The following is an 18,392-nucleotide window of genomic DNA, read 5'->3' on the forward strand; positions in this document are numbered from 1 at the left end:
TGCCTATTTCTCGTAGTTCGCTTCGCGTTGCCGCAGTATTCGCCACAATACACATCTTATTAGAATGGGATTATTTAATCGATGCAACTACGCGAACTCCAAATTTATACCATCATAACGCGCCGATCACACGTTCAATATATGATGTAATATATAGATCAAGAGCCCAATTCATGGTATTCGAAATACTGATGGATCGTGGGTGCTTGCGGCACATTCAATATTAGCTCTAATCCAGTACTCCATGAACTTACAGGTTTTTATATGAACTTGCAGGAAGCTACGAGAAAAATGATCCCGTACTCCAAATTCCTCAAAAATCCTGTAAATGAGTGATTTTTGGAGAGATATGTAGAGAATGAAGTTGCAATATCTTATACGGGGGACAGATATATGGGCCCGTAGTCATAGAGAAGTTAGAAAAAGGTTTTAACGATTAAAATTGTGTTTTATTGTAATCACGATTTAACTCTTTCGTATTCTACTTAAAATGCATTTTATGGCAAAAACAGAAATTAACCTTTAAAATGAGGAGAACGCGGTTTTAAAATGGTAAAATAAAGGTCTAAATTTTGTTTTGTTGTTGAAGTAGTAAACGCAATAGCATCCAGCTTCGGTACCCAACTCCGAGCGATTCCAAACAACTTTTTTTTTATTTTATATTTTAACATAAAGAATATTTTATTTTATTTTATTAAATTTTGTTTTTTATCTTTTTTTTTGTTAATGGCATTTCATATAATTATTTCGTTATTAATCAAATCCTGCGGTATCCTCTCCGTGTCTAGGGTTCGTTACAATAAATTTGTAGGTTTTGGGGCTCTGGTAAATCGTACTTTATTGGCTAACTTATAGCCTATAAACATATAACAAAAAAAAGATCACTATAGTAAATTTCAGTAACGTCGCTTCCTGCGATTGTGTAACGGCTCCGTGTTCCGTGGCTTGCAGCGTGGTGGGCAGCGCTCTGCCGACGCCGATGGGTGGCGCGCTGCTATCGTTCTCTAATCGCGTGGGTATGCAGCGCTCTTGATAATATCGGTGTCGCGCCGGTGATTGGCGCTCTAACAACGTCGGTGAGAAGCGCTCTGGTGACGTCGCAGGTGACGCGCTTGGGGCGCTGCTGACGTCGCTCTGCTCACGGCGGGTGAGCTGGTGTCGCCCGTACGCGGTTTCACGAGGGGCTGTGGTGAGAGCGTGTGTAGCTTGTGACGCTGCCACTGGGAAAGGTGACAAACACCCCGATGAATCAAGACTTCCTCCACGCATTTATGCCACCACTTGCATCGTGGCTCCGTTGTTATTACTTTGTGGTGGATATACCCCGCGGAGGTGTGCTCTTCGACGTTTCCACTGGGGTCTTCATGGTCGACCCTGTTAATCCTCTCGCTCCTGGGTCTGCCCCTCCTTCGGTGTTTTCTCTTGGCCACCTTCTACCGGGGTAGCTGTTGTAGAAAATTCTTTTGTACCCTGCATGCCGCATCAGATTTTGTACCGCGATCACATAATCCTTATACTTCTCCCGTGGGTGCTGCCTTCTCTGCCGTATGTCGTCCTCGAGGCGTTCGAAGTACCAAACTGGCAGAAAAAAACGTAAGAAGTCGCGCTTGAAGGTCGTCCACTTTTTCCAGTGTTCGTTGATGTTGCATACACTTCAGCCAACTCCACCAATCGCTCCATAAAAGCTACCGAGTCTCGTCCACCGTCGTATTTTGCAACGTGTGGGTCGGCGCCTGGTTTTCAGGGTTCGCTGTACCTACGTTCGGCCCGACGGTTGTTGGCGGCGGGTGCTGGTGCATTGGTGGCTGGTGCTGGTGCGTTGATGGCTGGTGCTGGTGTAGTGGTACCGCCAACTGGCTCTGTGTCGTGTTTTCCACAAAAGTAGTCGTACTCTCCTCACGTTCATCCGGGGGTATTGGTGCCCTCTGCTCATCCTCGTTTTCCGAGGCAGCCTCGCTGCCAAGGAAACAATTTTGTACTGCTTTTTTACTCGTCAAAATTGCTGTGGATTTTATTTATTTAGCTTTAAAAATATCAGCAATATAATTAATTTTTATGTTTCTGCATGAAAACCTTAATTTGGACAAATCAAAATAAATATTAAACCGGCTGATTGTCAACGCGCGCAAAAAGATAGGAGTTGGCCATCTTTCTATGAGACATGCTTTGTGCATTTTCATACATTACATCTTATCTGTCACGCAACGCGAAGCAAAAGTTTTATCTGACATCACCTTAACGCTCTGGCCGCGCCGGTGAGTGGCGCTTTGCTGACGGCGGTGAGTAGCGCTCTTGGAGACGCTGTTGATGTCGCTCTGCCGACGGCGGTGAGTAGCGCGCTTTGGGGCGCTGCTGACGGCGGGTGTCGCCCTTACGCGGTTTCAAGAGGGGTTGTGGTGACAGCGTGTGGCGCTGCCACTGGGAATGGTGACGAACAGCCCGACGGTTCAAGCCGGCGCAGATAAAATCGCTGCTTGCCAAAAGCCGCCTGTTCACGACCACAGTCTTGGGCTGACTGACTGGTTTCTGGCCGTTATACTCCTTTAATAGGCTGTGTGCTTAGTGTTGCGTGGTTGTACAGCTAAATGTTGCTGTGTGATGTTGCGTTGTCAAGGCAACGAAGAGCTGCGTTGCCGAAAGCTTTCGCTGGATAATCGTCACTTTACCCTAAAAAAATAGCATTTCGGCCAAAAAATCGTAATCCTTTTTTTTTTAACAAAATAAAATATACAAAGGAATTACATACAATGAGTTGTATGCATAAAAACTAAGCAATTCTTTTCTTAAAATTGCATACCTTTTACTTAAATTTATTTGTACAAATTCAGTAAAAGATCTGAAATTTTAAGAAAGAGCATCTGCTTAGGTTTTATGCATACGGCCCAATAAATATGACCACACATTACCAAACCAAATGGAACCTACACTGCATATGGGTTAATAAAAGTGGATTTGCAATCGTTAACGACAATTTAAAACACAACTGCTTTTCAATAGTTGAACTCCATTGGTTTTAAGTTTTTGAAGATCTTGATCCAGTTTTAAATTAGGGGTAATTTTTCCCCATGTGTTTTGTTTGTGTAAAATTATTTTATTATCGGTGTACCGGATACCGAATTATCGTGAAGGAAGCTTGATAATTTTTTTGGTAGTTGGTAAACTGCAATCAGCTGTTCGATATTTATTCAATTTTAAATCCGTCCGCTGCCGAAAGGCATTACGCATATGAATAAGTAAAATTCATTAAATTTTCTGTTACAATTTATTTTTTTTAGGAAAAAAGCTACGAATCCGCTGTTGATAAACAAAGTTTTCCAGACTAACAAAAGAAAACTGAAAACGACGTTCAAAGTTGATACAATTACCGAGTGTCAACCAGAAATTTACCAAAACTACCACAATTGATGTGAAGACCCTTAGTGAAACATAAGCATTTACTAACTGATAGATAATATTGACTGGACAAATTCCCTCTCCTACTTTTCTGTCTCTTTCAAATCAGCGTGAGTAGTACAAAATAACTATTTGGTTACAATTCTATAACAAATTTAATATAACTAAAAGCACGGTTGTAGAATAATACTAGATAAATGCATGGTTGTATTTTGGATTACGTTTTCCTGTAACAAATTTTTTACATACATACATATGTAATTTAGTGGAAAAACTAAAATAAAAATCGTCATTACGGGAGAAAAATCGTCAAATCGTCATTGAGCTAAAAAAACGTCAAAATGTAGACGAAATCTTCTGCAGGCTCTATCGGAGAAACAGCCGCTAAATTTATTAAAAATAAAAAAATATTGATGACAAAATCGATAAAAATATCGACAAAAAAACTATAAATATATCGATAACAAAATCGACAACATAATCGATAGCAAAATCGATAATAATATCGCTGGCAAAATCGATAACAATATCGATAAAACAACCGATAACAAAATCTATAAAAATATCGATACGTTCCGAAAATATCGATAGCAAAATCAGTAACAATATCGATAACAAAATCGATAAAAATATCGGTAAAAAGCGATAATAATATAAAGAGCAAAATCGTTAACAATCAATAAAAATATCGATAACAAAACCGATAAAAATATCGACTACAAAATCTATAAAAATATAGATAACAAAATCGCTAATAATCGATAACAAAACTGGAAAAAATATCGATGAAAAAATCGCTAAAAATATCGATACCAAAACCGATAAAACTATCGATAACAAAATCGATAAAAATATCGATAACAAAATCGGTAAATAATCGATAATAAAATCGATAACAAAGTTGATAACAAAATCAATAAAAATATCGATAACAAAATCGATAAAAATATCGGTAAGTTCCGAAAATATCGATAAGTTCCGAAAATATCGATAGCAAAATCAATAACAATATCGATAAAAATTTCGATAACAAAATCGATAAAAATATCGATCACAAAACCAACAAAATATCGATTATTATATCGATAAGAGCCGAGAATCCCTAAAATCTCTAAAATCCCGAAATAGTTCCCAGATTGAGTATCTGTGCCTCTATCTATATCCTTTTCTCTAAACCTACCTTTATTTTAATCTTTCTTCCTCTATCTTCATCTCATACTTTTCTCAGTATCCTCATCCTTATCTTTTTCTTTTTCTTTATATTTATATTTTTTTATTTTTATGTTTATCATATTCTTCATATATGTACATATTCCCCTTCACCTTTGCACTTACATATATAAGTAAGTAAAGTGTTTAAATTTACCTTTGGCTTCATTTTTGCCTTTATCTTTACGCAACTTTGTTTTTGTTTTTTATTTTTACCTTTGCCTTTATCCTTTTCTTTATCTATGTACGCACTTACCTTTACTTTTATTCTTGGATTGGTCTTTTTCTAAATGTTGTTTCACTTCAAAAAGTTTTCGCGTATTATGCATACATGTGTTCATACATATATGTATGTACATACATACAGATGCGTGCAACTAATTAGCAACGAAATTCAAAACGATATTGCTTGCAAATTATGTTTATTTATTTATTTTTAATAATTTTCATTTAAAATATATTTCAATCTATTTCAGAAACCACAATAACAAAAGTTGCAAAGCTTGCACAAATTGCAAAAAAATTAATCAAACTTCAAAAAATTGTCATCAAAATTTCAAAATTTTTAATTAGAATATTTAGAAAATTTTCGGGTATGCAGTTTTGTAGCCCATTCAATTTTAGTATAATAAAGTGCAAGTTTCAAGTCACTAAAAATTACCGTTGATTTTTTAGTTTTTTTTTTTGTGGAGGGTGTTGCGCATTTTCTTCCATATAACACATGATCAAAATATTTTTTTACAACAAGTCAAACGACTTCTGCAACAAATGAACTGCGGCGTCTTGCTTTGCCAACCGTCCCAATGAGCTCTCATGCTTTCGGCAACCGTTAAAATTCCGCGTTTGCTAGCTTCGTGAGCGAGCATTCGGAATACTGTTTTGCCGAAGTCAATATCATGACAGCATGAGCTGTAAAGCTGGGCGCATATTGCATCCGATAGGCCGACCGATTTCGGCCGAACAATTTGACCATCCGAATTGATGCGCACACTTAACCAGATTATTTGCCGACCGTATTTGTACACACAAATCTAGATTTCATTACAATTTTGAAATATTTTGAAACATATGTAATTTTGTTGTTTTGCACCCAATAAGTTAATTTTTCGCAGTCCCTTTTTTTTACTTTTCACCTGACATCGGACGAGAAAAACAAACATGTTTGAATTTATCGTCACTGACGGACGTCACCGGCCGATGTCGGTTCGGTTATCAGTTTATGTGTGAGAGCGCTCATATCACAAGTGTTTATTCATGTCGCCCGCATATAGCCGATATCGGCCCATGCCGGTTGCAGTGTGCACGTAGCGTTATAAGTATCGTTCACTTGTGGTGGCTGTATTTGCAAGACAGCACGCTATGCGCTGGGGTTCAGTCATCCTCTAATTTCGTTTAGGTATCGATACTCATTATGCAATAATAGAAGTTGTTATCGGTTGGCAACTTCTCGCTCTAATTCCGCCATATTGACTGCCTTAGCTGAAACAGTGTTACTTCTTTAACAATTATATATAGTTGCATTTTTATTTTCTCTGTATACACATTTTGTTTCCTCAAAAAGGTATTATATCTTATTTTATTTCATTTCATTGCGAATATACTATAAAAAAGCTAATTTTGTTTAGAAGAAAATATGAAATCTTATATTTTCCCCCAAATGGGGATTCATTTCTTCCCGTTTTTCTTCTTATTCTACTGAGCTAAGGCAGTGTCAAATCGAGCTGTCACAACTGATACCACCTTGCATTATTGCATCATGATCGATACTACTAAGCCAACGCCGCTGCTCAGTATACAAAGCAGTATTGATTGAATTTGCAATAGTTGGCGTTCAACGCAAGCCAGTCTCTGGTATAGACATACATAGATTACTAAAAAATAGAAACAGATCCACATTAACTGCAATCAACATATGTACGTATGTATGTATTTACATATGCACAAACGCGCGATTAGGTTATAAATATTGCGCCACCTGTTTATCAAAAGCCGAAATATGTACTTACGCAAACATACATACTTTTTGTCTCCTTCCCTCACTTCCAACGCATGCACGTGTTTGTAAAACGATGACGAAGTGATTTTGTATGGGAAATCATTTATGCCCATATATTTGAATCAAATAAACATAGAAGATATCAATCAATACTTCCCGTATACCAAACGAAAGGAAAACTCTTGAATTTTTTATTAAAGAAAACAAAAACAAAATCATTCGAGCGGTTTTCGAGCATTTTGGTAATAAAAAAAATTGCTAATTTTTTCAACAATTTTTTGTCTTAAAATGCTCAATATTGGTTAAATTTATATAAAATCTGTACACGATATTTCTATTGCTCCAAAGACTTTATATTCCAAAAATGAAAGTTATATCTGCAAATCATAAGCTGCTGGAGCACTTCAAAGGCTTAAAATTACCCCAAAATAAGCCAATGTTTACCGTTATTTTTACAACCGAATTGGTTACTTACAAAAGTGAATCTGTCGTTAGGTCTTTTATCTGTCTGTTTATCTTTGAAACGCCACACTCTTCTTTGAAATCGCTTCGTTAGTTCTTGAGCAATAAGCGTTTTCGTGAAGCTCTAAAAATTACAACTACAACATGTCAGCATAGCCTCCATATCGAAACGTAAGACGTATTCTATGTCAAAAGCACCCTAATGTACCTACATATGTACATATATAGTTAGAGCAAAAAATATCAAAGGGTACCTAAATTCATTTATTTTGTAAATAAGAGCTTCAATGAAATTATATAAACTAAAATGCATACATGAGCCATTCTTTTTTAAGTCGGACGGATTTCGTAAAAAAAAAATTATGTCATGGCTCCGATTCGCTTAAATTTTTTTTATGAAATAAGCTAACAAATAAGCTAACACGTATTCGAGGAATTTTTTTTTATCTTTTTTCTTCGGAGATATGATCTGTCAAAGTTTGCATTTTTTCGTGATTCTGACTAATCATGTACTTCTTCAAATCGTTGTATCTCGGGTTCTGCTCATCGTAGAGACTTCATCTTAACGTCGTTTTAAAGCTAACGTCGATTGTCCTAAAGCTAACTTAGCTATTAACAGCTGAACTTTTTGAGGTTGATTTACATAGTGAAGACCAGTAAATTAGGGATTCAAAGTTATACCATCGTAATCCTTGTTTAATTCTCTATAAAAAACGTGGTTAAAAAAATCTGGGTTTTTAAAGAACTATTTTTTAAATTCTTTAAGGCGACAAACCCCTAGAAATGGGCGTGGCGATTGCAGGACTAAAATTAGCAAAACGCAGATTTTATTGGGGATTTCGGCAGAATATTGCTTCGTTAACAATAGTTGTTCCACAACTTTTTCAATGCATATAGATATTCTGGCGAAATCCACAATAAATTCTAAATGACCTTTGGTTTTCATATAGCCACGCCTATTTCTAGAATATTCTTGGATTGAAAAAGTTGTGGAACAAATGTTGTAAACGAAGCGAAATTCTGCCGAAATCCGCAATAAAATCCGCGTTTTGCTAACTTTAGTCCTGCCACGCCCATTTCTAGGGGTTTGTCGCCTTACAGAAAAATCTTGCCGTACAAATATTATTTCTGGATAGGTATTCTATCGAATACCGCAATAAAATTTTACTGTTTGCAAAAACTCGATGTTTAACACCTTACTAAATATATCTCATCATAATTTTTCGAAAATAAATTACAAAAAAAAATTTTAATTCTCACAAAATAAACCATCTTATCATAAAGAAAAATATTTTAAAAACAGTTCTTGAAAAACCCCAATTTTTCTGAACCACGTTTTTTATAGAGAATTAAACAAGGATTACGATGGTATAATTTTGAATCCCTAATTTACTGGTATTCACTATGCAAATCAATTTCAAAAGGTTCAGCTGTTAATACGTAAGTTAGCTTTAGGACAATCTTGACCATCTTATATATAGAAATGTTAAGCCCATTTTTTTAGCTTTAAAACGACGTTAAGATGAAGTTTCTACGATGAGCAGAACCCAAGATATAACGATTTGAAGAAGTACATGATTAGTCAGAATCACGAAAAAATGCAAACTTTGACAGATCATATCTCCGAAGAAAAAAATATGAAAAAATGTCCTCGAATACGTGTGAGCTTATTTCATGTATAGAATCCATACAACAAGTTTGAAGCCAATCGAAAGTGTGACACCAAATTTGGTGTCCGATATGAAAAAGAATGTCTCACATAGGTTAACCTACATGCATACGTATGAATATTCTTTCTTATTGTGTAGTTTTTATTATGTAGCTATTGTGCTAAATACAGTTTCACTCGTCAATCTTACTGCTTGGCGCAACTAGGGTTGTGCCATGCGACTTCATATGCCCACTAAGTCCAGCATACTGTGCAAACCGTTTATCGCAAATCTTGCATACATATTTCTTAATTTCGGCGTGGATTTGTTTATGCTGGCGTAGATGTTTAGTAGTAGTAAAACCTTTGTTGCAAATATTACAAATTTTGTCTCGCACGTTACTGTGAACGCTCATGTGCTCCTTGTATAAACCTCTGCCAAAAAAATGTTTTACTGCATATTTCACACTTGTGGCTAGGCCTGTTCTCATGGCGTCTCATATGCGTGCTAATCTTCGATGAGGTTTGGAAGTTTTTACCACACACATCACAAACATATGGCTTTTCACCGGTGTGTGAACGCATATGGATTTTTATTTCTGTTGTCGTTGCGCAGGGCTTACCACAAACCTCACATTTGTACAAGTAGTCCTGTGCATGACGCCGTAAATGTACTGACAAATTGGTAGCCAGCTTAAAACCATGACCGCAAACATGGCACTTGAATGGTAGCGAGCCATCATGGGATGCCAAATGAACTTTATGCTGACCAGATCCAGTACTTATTTTTCCACATATTGAGCATTCAAAAGGGTTAACATCGGCCTCGAGATATGCAATATGCTCGTAAAACTCGCATTCTGGTTTAAAAGTTTTATTTTGTCGTTTGCATATTATTTTTTGCTTTTTTTCATATGAGCATATCTTTCGAATTCGCGCAATTTCGCATCCCACATCATATTGTGTAAGATGTAATCCCGTTTGTCTATTAAATTCTTTATGCACATTTACTATAGCCTCTCGGCGTCTATTACTGAATCTATATGTTATGTCTGTTTCATCCCAAAGACTGGGTTGTTCCTTGTAAATATTAGCTAATATCACGCACTGTACATCGTTTATAAGACTCTCCGGAACTACGTATTTTCTATGCATTGCTCGTTCTGGTGGTGCGAATTGTTTAGTCAATGTCGTCGGTTTAGTGCGATTATTCTTTGAAATGAGCTCAGGTCTTATCTGAAAATAAAAGTAGCAGCTATTAAATTCCTATTAAAAGAAGCATCAGCGAAGGTTAACACAAAATAATAACAACCCAACAAGCATTTAGATTAGAAAACGATTCGAAAACAATTCGAATTCGAATGTGTTTCTCTAAGGTAGAAGGTTAGAAGAAAATTAGAGAAACTGTCGAGAATTATAGCATTGTCTACAAAAAGGGGGCTTAGTTCTAAATATCGAGAATGAGTTTAGATCAGGGACATAGCAGTTATAAGTTTTATCGGAAAAACGTTGTTGCATAACAGTTATTAGATGAGAAATATTTTTTATTTCGCCGACAAGAGTTATAACCCAAAGTTTACTTTTGAAGTTGCCTGATAACTGTTATGCAGGAGAAATATGTTTTCCGTCGCCAATAAGAGCCATTTCCCAACGTTTATTTTTTACGATGCTTGATAACAGTTATTTCCCAACGTTTCTTTTTAAGTTGCTTGATAACAGTTATTACCCAACGTTTATTTTTACGTTGTCTGATAACAGTTATTTAACTCCTCCACTTTTATTTTCCTCATCTTTATCTTCTTCTCTACCTCCATTTTCGTCATTGTTGTTATCTTACAACGTTTATCAGACAACGTAAAAAATAAACGTTGGAAAATAACTGTTTTCAAGCAACGTAAAATATAAACGTTGGGCAACAACTGTTGTAAAGGAACGTAAAAATAAACGTTGGGCAATAGCTGTTATAAAGCAACGTAAAATCAAAATATTTCTTTAACGTTAGAGACTATGTTTGCTGAGAACGTCCTATTATTGAGAAATAGGAATTTAGTTACAATTTTGTTTTAATTAGTGAAGAACGCGCATATTCCGATCTGCCTTATTTATAAAACATTATTTTTACCCCAGCTGCGGCCGATCTGGTTTAGTGTTAGCAGTGTGAGCTGCCACTGCGCAGGGCCTGGGTTCAAGCCCTGGTCAAAGCAACGTCGTAAAAAAATATAGAAAAAAAACTTTTTTCTTAACAGCGTTCGCCCTTCGGCAGGCAATGACAAACCTCCGCGTGTATTGCTGCCTTGAAAAACAGCTTCTCATAAAAAATAACTTTTGAGTCAGCGTAAAACTGTAGGTCTCTTCGTTTCGTCTGACAACACCAAGGGCGCACGCCACAAATGGGAGAAGTTCGCTCAAATACTAACATATGTGTAAACGCCTATCTATTATTATTACTATTGTTGCCCCCACTAAAAGGTTTACGGTAAGGGAAAAACACCACACACATACTTATGTATTATTTTAAAGCAACCTTCTTGCAGAGGACTAATTACATTCCGAAAATGAAAAATTAACATTTGTTTAGTAAAGAAATTCAAAAGTGAGGAAACTTTTTCAATAGTTTTTTTTTGGTGTGATGTGAAGCAAAACACTCTGGGAAGAAAATATCTGTTAATAATTGTATCATGATAACAGGCATGATAAAAACAGTTAAAGCTCTACCCAGAATTACAGCTGACGACGGTAAAGCAGTCGGCGGTAAGTGAACAGGGGGCCAATTCCTGTTCTATGAAAACGTGAAGTGAAAACATTTTTCAACACTTCACATAAGACGTGTTACACTTAAAATTGAAAAATTTCCAGCTCAAATATTTTGTATGGTATACTGACTAGTAGGCTTAGCTTTTTTATAATTGAATATGCTGTGGTGTAAATTTTATTCACTAACAGTTTTCGTTTTGTTCAGTGCACCGATGGAATATGTCGTCGCCACACGAGAAGGTGCGAGAAAACATAATGAAAATTTATTTGAGTAATAAAGCAGCTACATACAAATCTATAGCAAAATAAGCAAAATGCGGTTACGCGACCGTCCGAAGAACAGTTATTCGCTTTATAAGAGTAAATACTGTCGCCAGAAAAAAGGGAACCGGGAAAAATACCTGTAGGTACGGTTGCCAGACGTACTGATTTTATCAGTACAGTACTGATTTTTCAACTCTTGTACTGATTTTATTCATTTCTTCAATCAGTACGCTAATGTCCTGATTTGTCAAAATTTGTACTGATTTGTACTGAAGTATTTTCTTAAGGTTTTTACATAACGTTGGAACTTCCTTAAACTGTACTGTAAAAAATAAGAAGAAAATAATTTAATTATAGTTGACAGGTTTTAGATAATGTTTGATATGCCCAAGAAATAAATACAACAAAAAATCAATCGTTTTATGGGTCGTTACGTACCAGTTGTGATAATATGATGGAGCATAAATTATTTAAAAAGAAGGCTTAAATTTTTGTCGAGTGTTGTTAGTTATCTCGAAAATAACTTACAGTTTAATAACAATAAATTTCCATGTTCGAATGGCTTTTGCCTATAACTTACAACTCCTTTTTCTCAATTTACTGACTTTGTAAAAGAGTTTTGCATACAAGACATAGAGTTAGATACTCTTTTTAGCGAATTCTTAGTCTTTCACAGTTTTTGCGTAGTTGAAAAATTATTTAACCCTTCGGAGGGCGCGCTTTGAAAGTTACACGAGAGGGCGCTCCGCGGCAATTTAGCCGCAAGGTGTATCTCAAAGTCTGACTGCATTTTTTCTTATTTATGTCGAAAAATCATTCAAATAAAACATTGTTTATACTGAAACATATTATAAGCATTTATTTTTTAAAGTTTTATGCGTCATCATCAACAGTGGTGAGGGTAAATTCTACACAATGTGAAATATGCTTGCAATGTTTTCTGCAAACATTTTTGTTACGATTAATATGTACAACAAATTTTTGTCTTATTATTCCTGGTTATATTCCTTGTTTCAATTTCTGTTGCGTAGCTGGTTCGCTTCTATATAAGTTTAACAACATCTCCTGACACTGAAGATGGCACAACGCCGAAACCGGTTTGTCCCCAAACCAAATTTGACAAGGGATGACGGAAATTCGTTCTAAAATACATCATTTAAAAACATCCTTTTTCTCTAAAACCAAAGAAAATTAATATCATAATAATGATGTGCCGATTACAACCCAAGAAGTAATTGAAAAAATGTGCGTTAAGCAACGAAGATTAAAAATCGCTTTATAAGTAATAAGATTTTGTAGACTTGTACATAAATAAATGTAAATAGATACGCGTAAATATATAAATATGCAGATATATTCAATGTGTAAAAACTGAAGTGTATACTAACGAAACTTCTACAAAACAAAGCTGGACCATTTTGCCTCTGCCTTGAGATGGTTAAAAAGCGTTCATATATGACAGACTCTGCATTAAAGGGTTAAATGCTGCACTTTCGTAAAGATATCGACCAGTATAACCATTTTTGTTATATAAATTTTTTTGTGAAAGCTGATAGTTTACGAGTTATTAGAGTTTAAAGGTAGCTTTTCTTTTTCCAATCTGGCCACTCGGGTACAGCATCCAATGTCCCAAGAATCGAGTCTTAAGATAAAATGAAGAGAAATCTTTCAGAAAAAGTGCTAATGGTGTATTAAATATAGTGTTTTCTAGTGGAATGGGAGCCAAAATCCAAAATTAAAAAAAATTACATTTTGAACGGTATTTTGAGGGTTAAGTTATTGTTGTTGTAATTTCTCTATAGTTTTACTATATTATATGATCATTTATCTTCACGATAAAAAAATTTTCATTCCATTATCTCTTTTCTAAGCGAAGATGTACGATTTTGAAAAAAAAATTGTGTTTTGCCTATAGTGCGACGCCTCTAGCCATTGTGAATCATAACTTTAAGTTATCGATGCACTTTTTTTTTTTTTAGTTGATTTTCTATACTTTTTGAAAAACCTCTCATTGTGGAAGAGTGTGATTTTGTGTCAATTTTTAATAATGGATCTTATTACTAGTGGTATTAATTACACCTACTCAACAAAAATAAACTATGGACTATTTCTGATATTGCGAAATGGGTTTGAACAAATGTATGTATATATTTTGTTAATTATTTTACACCTTTAAAAGACCGAAAGTAACATGTCAGCGGGCTAGATATTTAATATATCTTAGCAGCATTACCTGTGTTTATAAAAATACAAGCGGGCCCATGCGCAGACTGCTCAGACAGAAATACACAGTAAACTCATCCCTCTTTGTAGCCAGAGATAAAAGCAGACTGTTCTAATAGTTCGCGGAAATAGTAAACAGAATTATTCTTATAAACCCCTTATTTTTATTATACATATATTAAAAAGCATGAATGAGTTTTATAGTACATCAGACCTTATACTTATTAGGTACATAAAAACATATTACAAACTAACTGATATATGAGTGTCATGAGTCACTATATTAAATGGCTAAAAGTCGGTAAACGTTATGGAAGTGTATAGCTTTCTTAAGCCAAAATTTGGCTGCACGCTGTTACTAAAATTACTCAATTAGAATATGAAGAAACAGGGGTTAAAAAAACTCGTCGAAAATCGCTAGTTTTTAAAGATTTTTTTTACATATGTATTAATAACTTAAAAATATACTTATATGAGTGCGGAAAGAAGTTACAGGGGAAAATTTTTGTTGAACACAAATTGAGATGCATCGAAATTGTTTGTCATAGTTTTTAGAAATATTTTTCTATAGTTGCGGGGCTTTTACCAAATTAAAGGCAAGACTAGTAACTATAAACCAAGGTGCACCCAGCATTATATGATGACAACTGTTCGATTTACAACAAAATTACTACAAATTAACTAAAATACTTGTCTGTTTCTTAAAGAATCAAATTTTTACGCAGTAGGCGTAAACAAAAGTATACCACAATAATTGCGTTCCTTATCTCCCAGAAATAGTCAGAAAAAGTCGGAAGTAGTCAGATTTAAAGCTCAAACAGTCAACGACGTAACGTAGACGTAGGTTGACGCAGAAACGATCTACCTTATGGGATTCGCGTGTTAACGAAAACTCACCACCGCATGGCGGTGACGTTGCCGTTGATTCTCTCTCTCTCTATCAACAGTAAATTTGAAATGCTGCTACGTACGTCAACCTACGTTTACGCTACGTCGTTGACTAAGAGCGCGGTTACCCACGAACGAGTACGTAACGTAGCGTAGAAGTACGTAGAAAGATATCAACTATGCTGTTGATAGAGAGAGAAGCAACGTCTACGTCACGGTCATGCGGTGGTGAGTTTTTGTTAACACGCAGATCCCATAAGATAGATCGTGTCATCTGACACGTTTTCCGTTTTTACGTCCGTGGGTAACTGCGCTTTTACTGCGCTTTTAGTCCGAAAAGCGTTCCTTAACTCGAAAAGGACAGTAAAAATGAGAGAGCAACACTCAGTGAGAGTGACTCTCTTCAGTCCGAAGTAGTCAGAAGAATTTTTGCTGGCAAAATCTTGAAGTGTCAAACTCAACTGAATTTAATTGAAGTAAAAAGTGAAAAAAAATGAATTGAAATTGGAAGGAGGCAAAAAATAATTGATAGTGTTTATTGTGCTTGTGCTTGTGCTTGTGTGAATGAGTTTTGTATGTACATAGATTTCCATTCTTATTTGACATTAGTTTTGTTGTTGCCATTCTTTGGACTAAAAATTTGGTTTTTTTGCGTCCCTTTACTGTTTTCCTATTATTCTCTTTTAGTGAGCGCATTTTTCTTACGCTCTGGTATTTTCACACTTTTCAGATTTTAGTCCAAAAAGATAAGGAATGAACCTAATATGTTTTTCCCATTTGGGCGAGGTCAAAACTTCCGTACCCATTTGCATAAAGAAATGTTTCCCATGATGGCGGAAAATGTGCAAATTCGCAATAATACGCACAAAAAAAATAATTTGAAAAAACGGTTAGCATATCAGTGATGAACATCTTAAATATACCCCAAAATGATCCGTAAATACCTTTGTCCACCTAGCTTGTGCTACACGACACACAATGTGGCCATTGTATTGTAATGTTGGACCGAGGGGCGACCGCTATTAGAAAAATCTTGTGTTTTATTTATATTTTTTGATGTTGATCGGAAACTGCGCTCGAGCCCAGGCCTGCGGAATGATAGCGCGCCATTAATCATTATGAAAATATTACAATATAAAACCATTGAGCGCCAGTCTATCGCTTACAAGAAAACTATGTACTTACTGTTACTCCCAAAATTGAGTGTATGGATTTTTTTTTCAATATTCGCAATGTTTTACATGCAAAAAATTTTTTTGTTAATTTTTTATCAAACAATTTTTTCCATAGAAAGTATTTTCAGAATTTTTCATATGAAAAAAATGCATAGGACAGTCAGCAAAAAAATTCTCAAGTCAACGCGAGTTTTTAGCCATTTGAAATTTGCACACTATTGTACTTAAATTTAATGGACTGTAAACTGCATACCTAACTTTTTTCGGAAATTCGTATTAAAAAGTTTGCGATTTTGCTGAAACTTTGCAGATTTTTCTTAATTTTCTTACACAGTTTCATTCTAGGATTTAAATGGGGTTTGCTAAAATATAAGCTATATTTTAATACAAAATTAGCATGCAAAACATTGCGAATATTAGCAAAACAGAGCCGTATGCTCAATTTTGCGAGTAACAGTATGTATTTTTTAAATTACAAACTCAAACTCACACACACATTCTCATTTTAAATCTCAAACAACAACTATTGTGAACAAGTAAATTTTCTTTATTATAAATTTTATGGTCTTCAAATGCTTGCAAACGTTAGAAAAAAAATCATGGCCGACGTATTCAGAGAATTATTTTACCTTGTAATGTGTTTATCGTGGCAATAGATAGTGTTGGGCGGTATAGATACCAAAAGTACTCAGAGCTCGATTCTCAAAAGGATCGACGGTACCCAATTTTTGAAAGTATCGATACTGAGTACTCCAAAGTACTCAGAAGTTAAAATAACTCGAAAGTACTCAATATTCAAAAGTACACTGTTCCAACCATCACTCTGATACATGTACTCAGGATCGATTCAAAGTACTCAGTTTTAAGCGTCACGTAGATACTTAAAAGTACTTAAGGCTCCATTATGCATACTTGGCATTGCTTGAGCGATGTCACATAAGGAATCTGTTAAATGGGCTTCGCGTGTAAGCGGTTACCCAACGCACAGCATTACATACGTAAAAGTCTGTTGGTTTTTGATTTCTACGTAAAAATGGTATTGCAGTGCATGCAATGCCAAGTATGCATAACAGAGCCTTTAGTTCTATTTACGTTTACCGGTATTCAGAAATTATTGTACCCGATTTCAAGACTCAATAATTTTCAACAGAGACCCAAAATAATCCCAATATTTAGGATCAAAAACGTCACCTTGTTTTAATATATTTTTCCCCCGTCTTTTTATAATAATTATTTATGAGAAATATATTTTTTCTACTCGCGGGAAGATTATTTTCAGATGGAAATTATTTACGCCTTCTCATTGAATTCTTATTTCGCGGCTCGGGCGACGTTTATTTTAAGAAGGAAATGATTTACGTCCCACGTTTTCTCTTTTAATAGACTTGTTACACGTACAGCCGATTTCACGAAATTAAACACAAATATCTCCGAACTCGATTATTTGAAATTGATCTTCTAACATCTGTCAACCCTTTTCAAAAAACCAAAATCCCGTAAAAGCAGTCCTTTAATTTTACACCTCATTTTTGAAAATCGAACGAACGATACAGATCTGATAACATGAACAATAGTGGCGGTAAAAATTTAGCGCGTGGAACTCTTCGAACTCAATAAAGAAGTTTTACTTCAATAAAAGTCATATATAATTATTACGAGAGGACATAAATCATTTCCGTCTTGAAATAAACGTCCAGACCCGAAAAAATAAAAATCTCACATAGTTATTATGGGAAGACGCAGATACTTTCCATCTTGAAATAAATGTCCCGCGAGACGAAAAAATTAGAGTCCCATATAATTATTATGAGAACACGAAAATATTTTCCATCGTAAAATAATCGTCCCGCGAGACGAAGGAGAAGATGAAAAAGTTTTTAGTCTAACGATTTTCGTCTAAGGCGACCAAAACAACTTTTCCATTGTTCAGTAATAATTATACAGCAATTTTTAATTTTATTTCTTACAGTACAGTTAGCCATTCATTTGACGTTATTTGGGACTAATATATTAATTTGAATAAAGTGCGGTCAGCTTGTGAGATTTATACATTATGCATTGAAGTGTTACCAACATGTGTATATTTCAAGAAACTACTCAGTACCCGATCCTTAAAAGTACCGACACCAAAGAACTCGATCCTCAAAAGAACTCCATAAATTCCAACACTAGTATTAGTATTAATGCTTCAAACATGGAAAAGAAGGTTAGCAGTGCGCGCTACCGTTCCGCAGGGCCCTGTTTAAGTTCGGTTGCCCCTCGGCATGCAATAGCAAACCTCCTGAGTGTATTTCTGCCATGAAGAACAGCTTCTCATAAAAATACAATCGGCGTTCGGAATCGGCGTAAAACAATAGGTCGCACAAATCGGAGGAGAAGC

The 18,392-nt window shown here is 35.3% G+C and overlaps 1 protein-coding gene across 1 annotated transcript in view; it reads right to left on the reverse strand.

Moving 5' to 3' along the window:
- Positions 1–8,847: 8,847 nt before the first annotated feature.
- Positions 8,848–18,392, reverse strand: part of LOC118749018 (zinc finger protein 829-like) — a 71,499-nt gene continuing 61,954 nt past the window's right edge. Inside the window, exon 5 of the mRNA XM_036483814.1 lies at positions 8,848–9,944. Within this exon, the coding sequence (XP_036339707.1) occupies positions 9,108–9,944 (837 nt within the window). The 3' untranslated portion in view covers positions 8,848–9,107. The remainder of the gene's footprint in view (positions 9,945–18,392) is intronic.

Source organism: Rhagoletis pomonella, unplaced genomic scaffold, assembly GCF_013731165.1.
Source record: "Rhagoletis pomonella isolate Grant_MI unplaced genomic scaffold, Rhpom_1.0 Rhpom_scaffold_00013, whole genome shotgun sequence".
NCBI lineage: Eukaryota > Metazoa > Arthropoda > Insecta > Diptera > Tephritidae > Rhagoletis > Rhagoletis pomonella.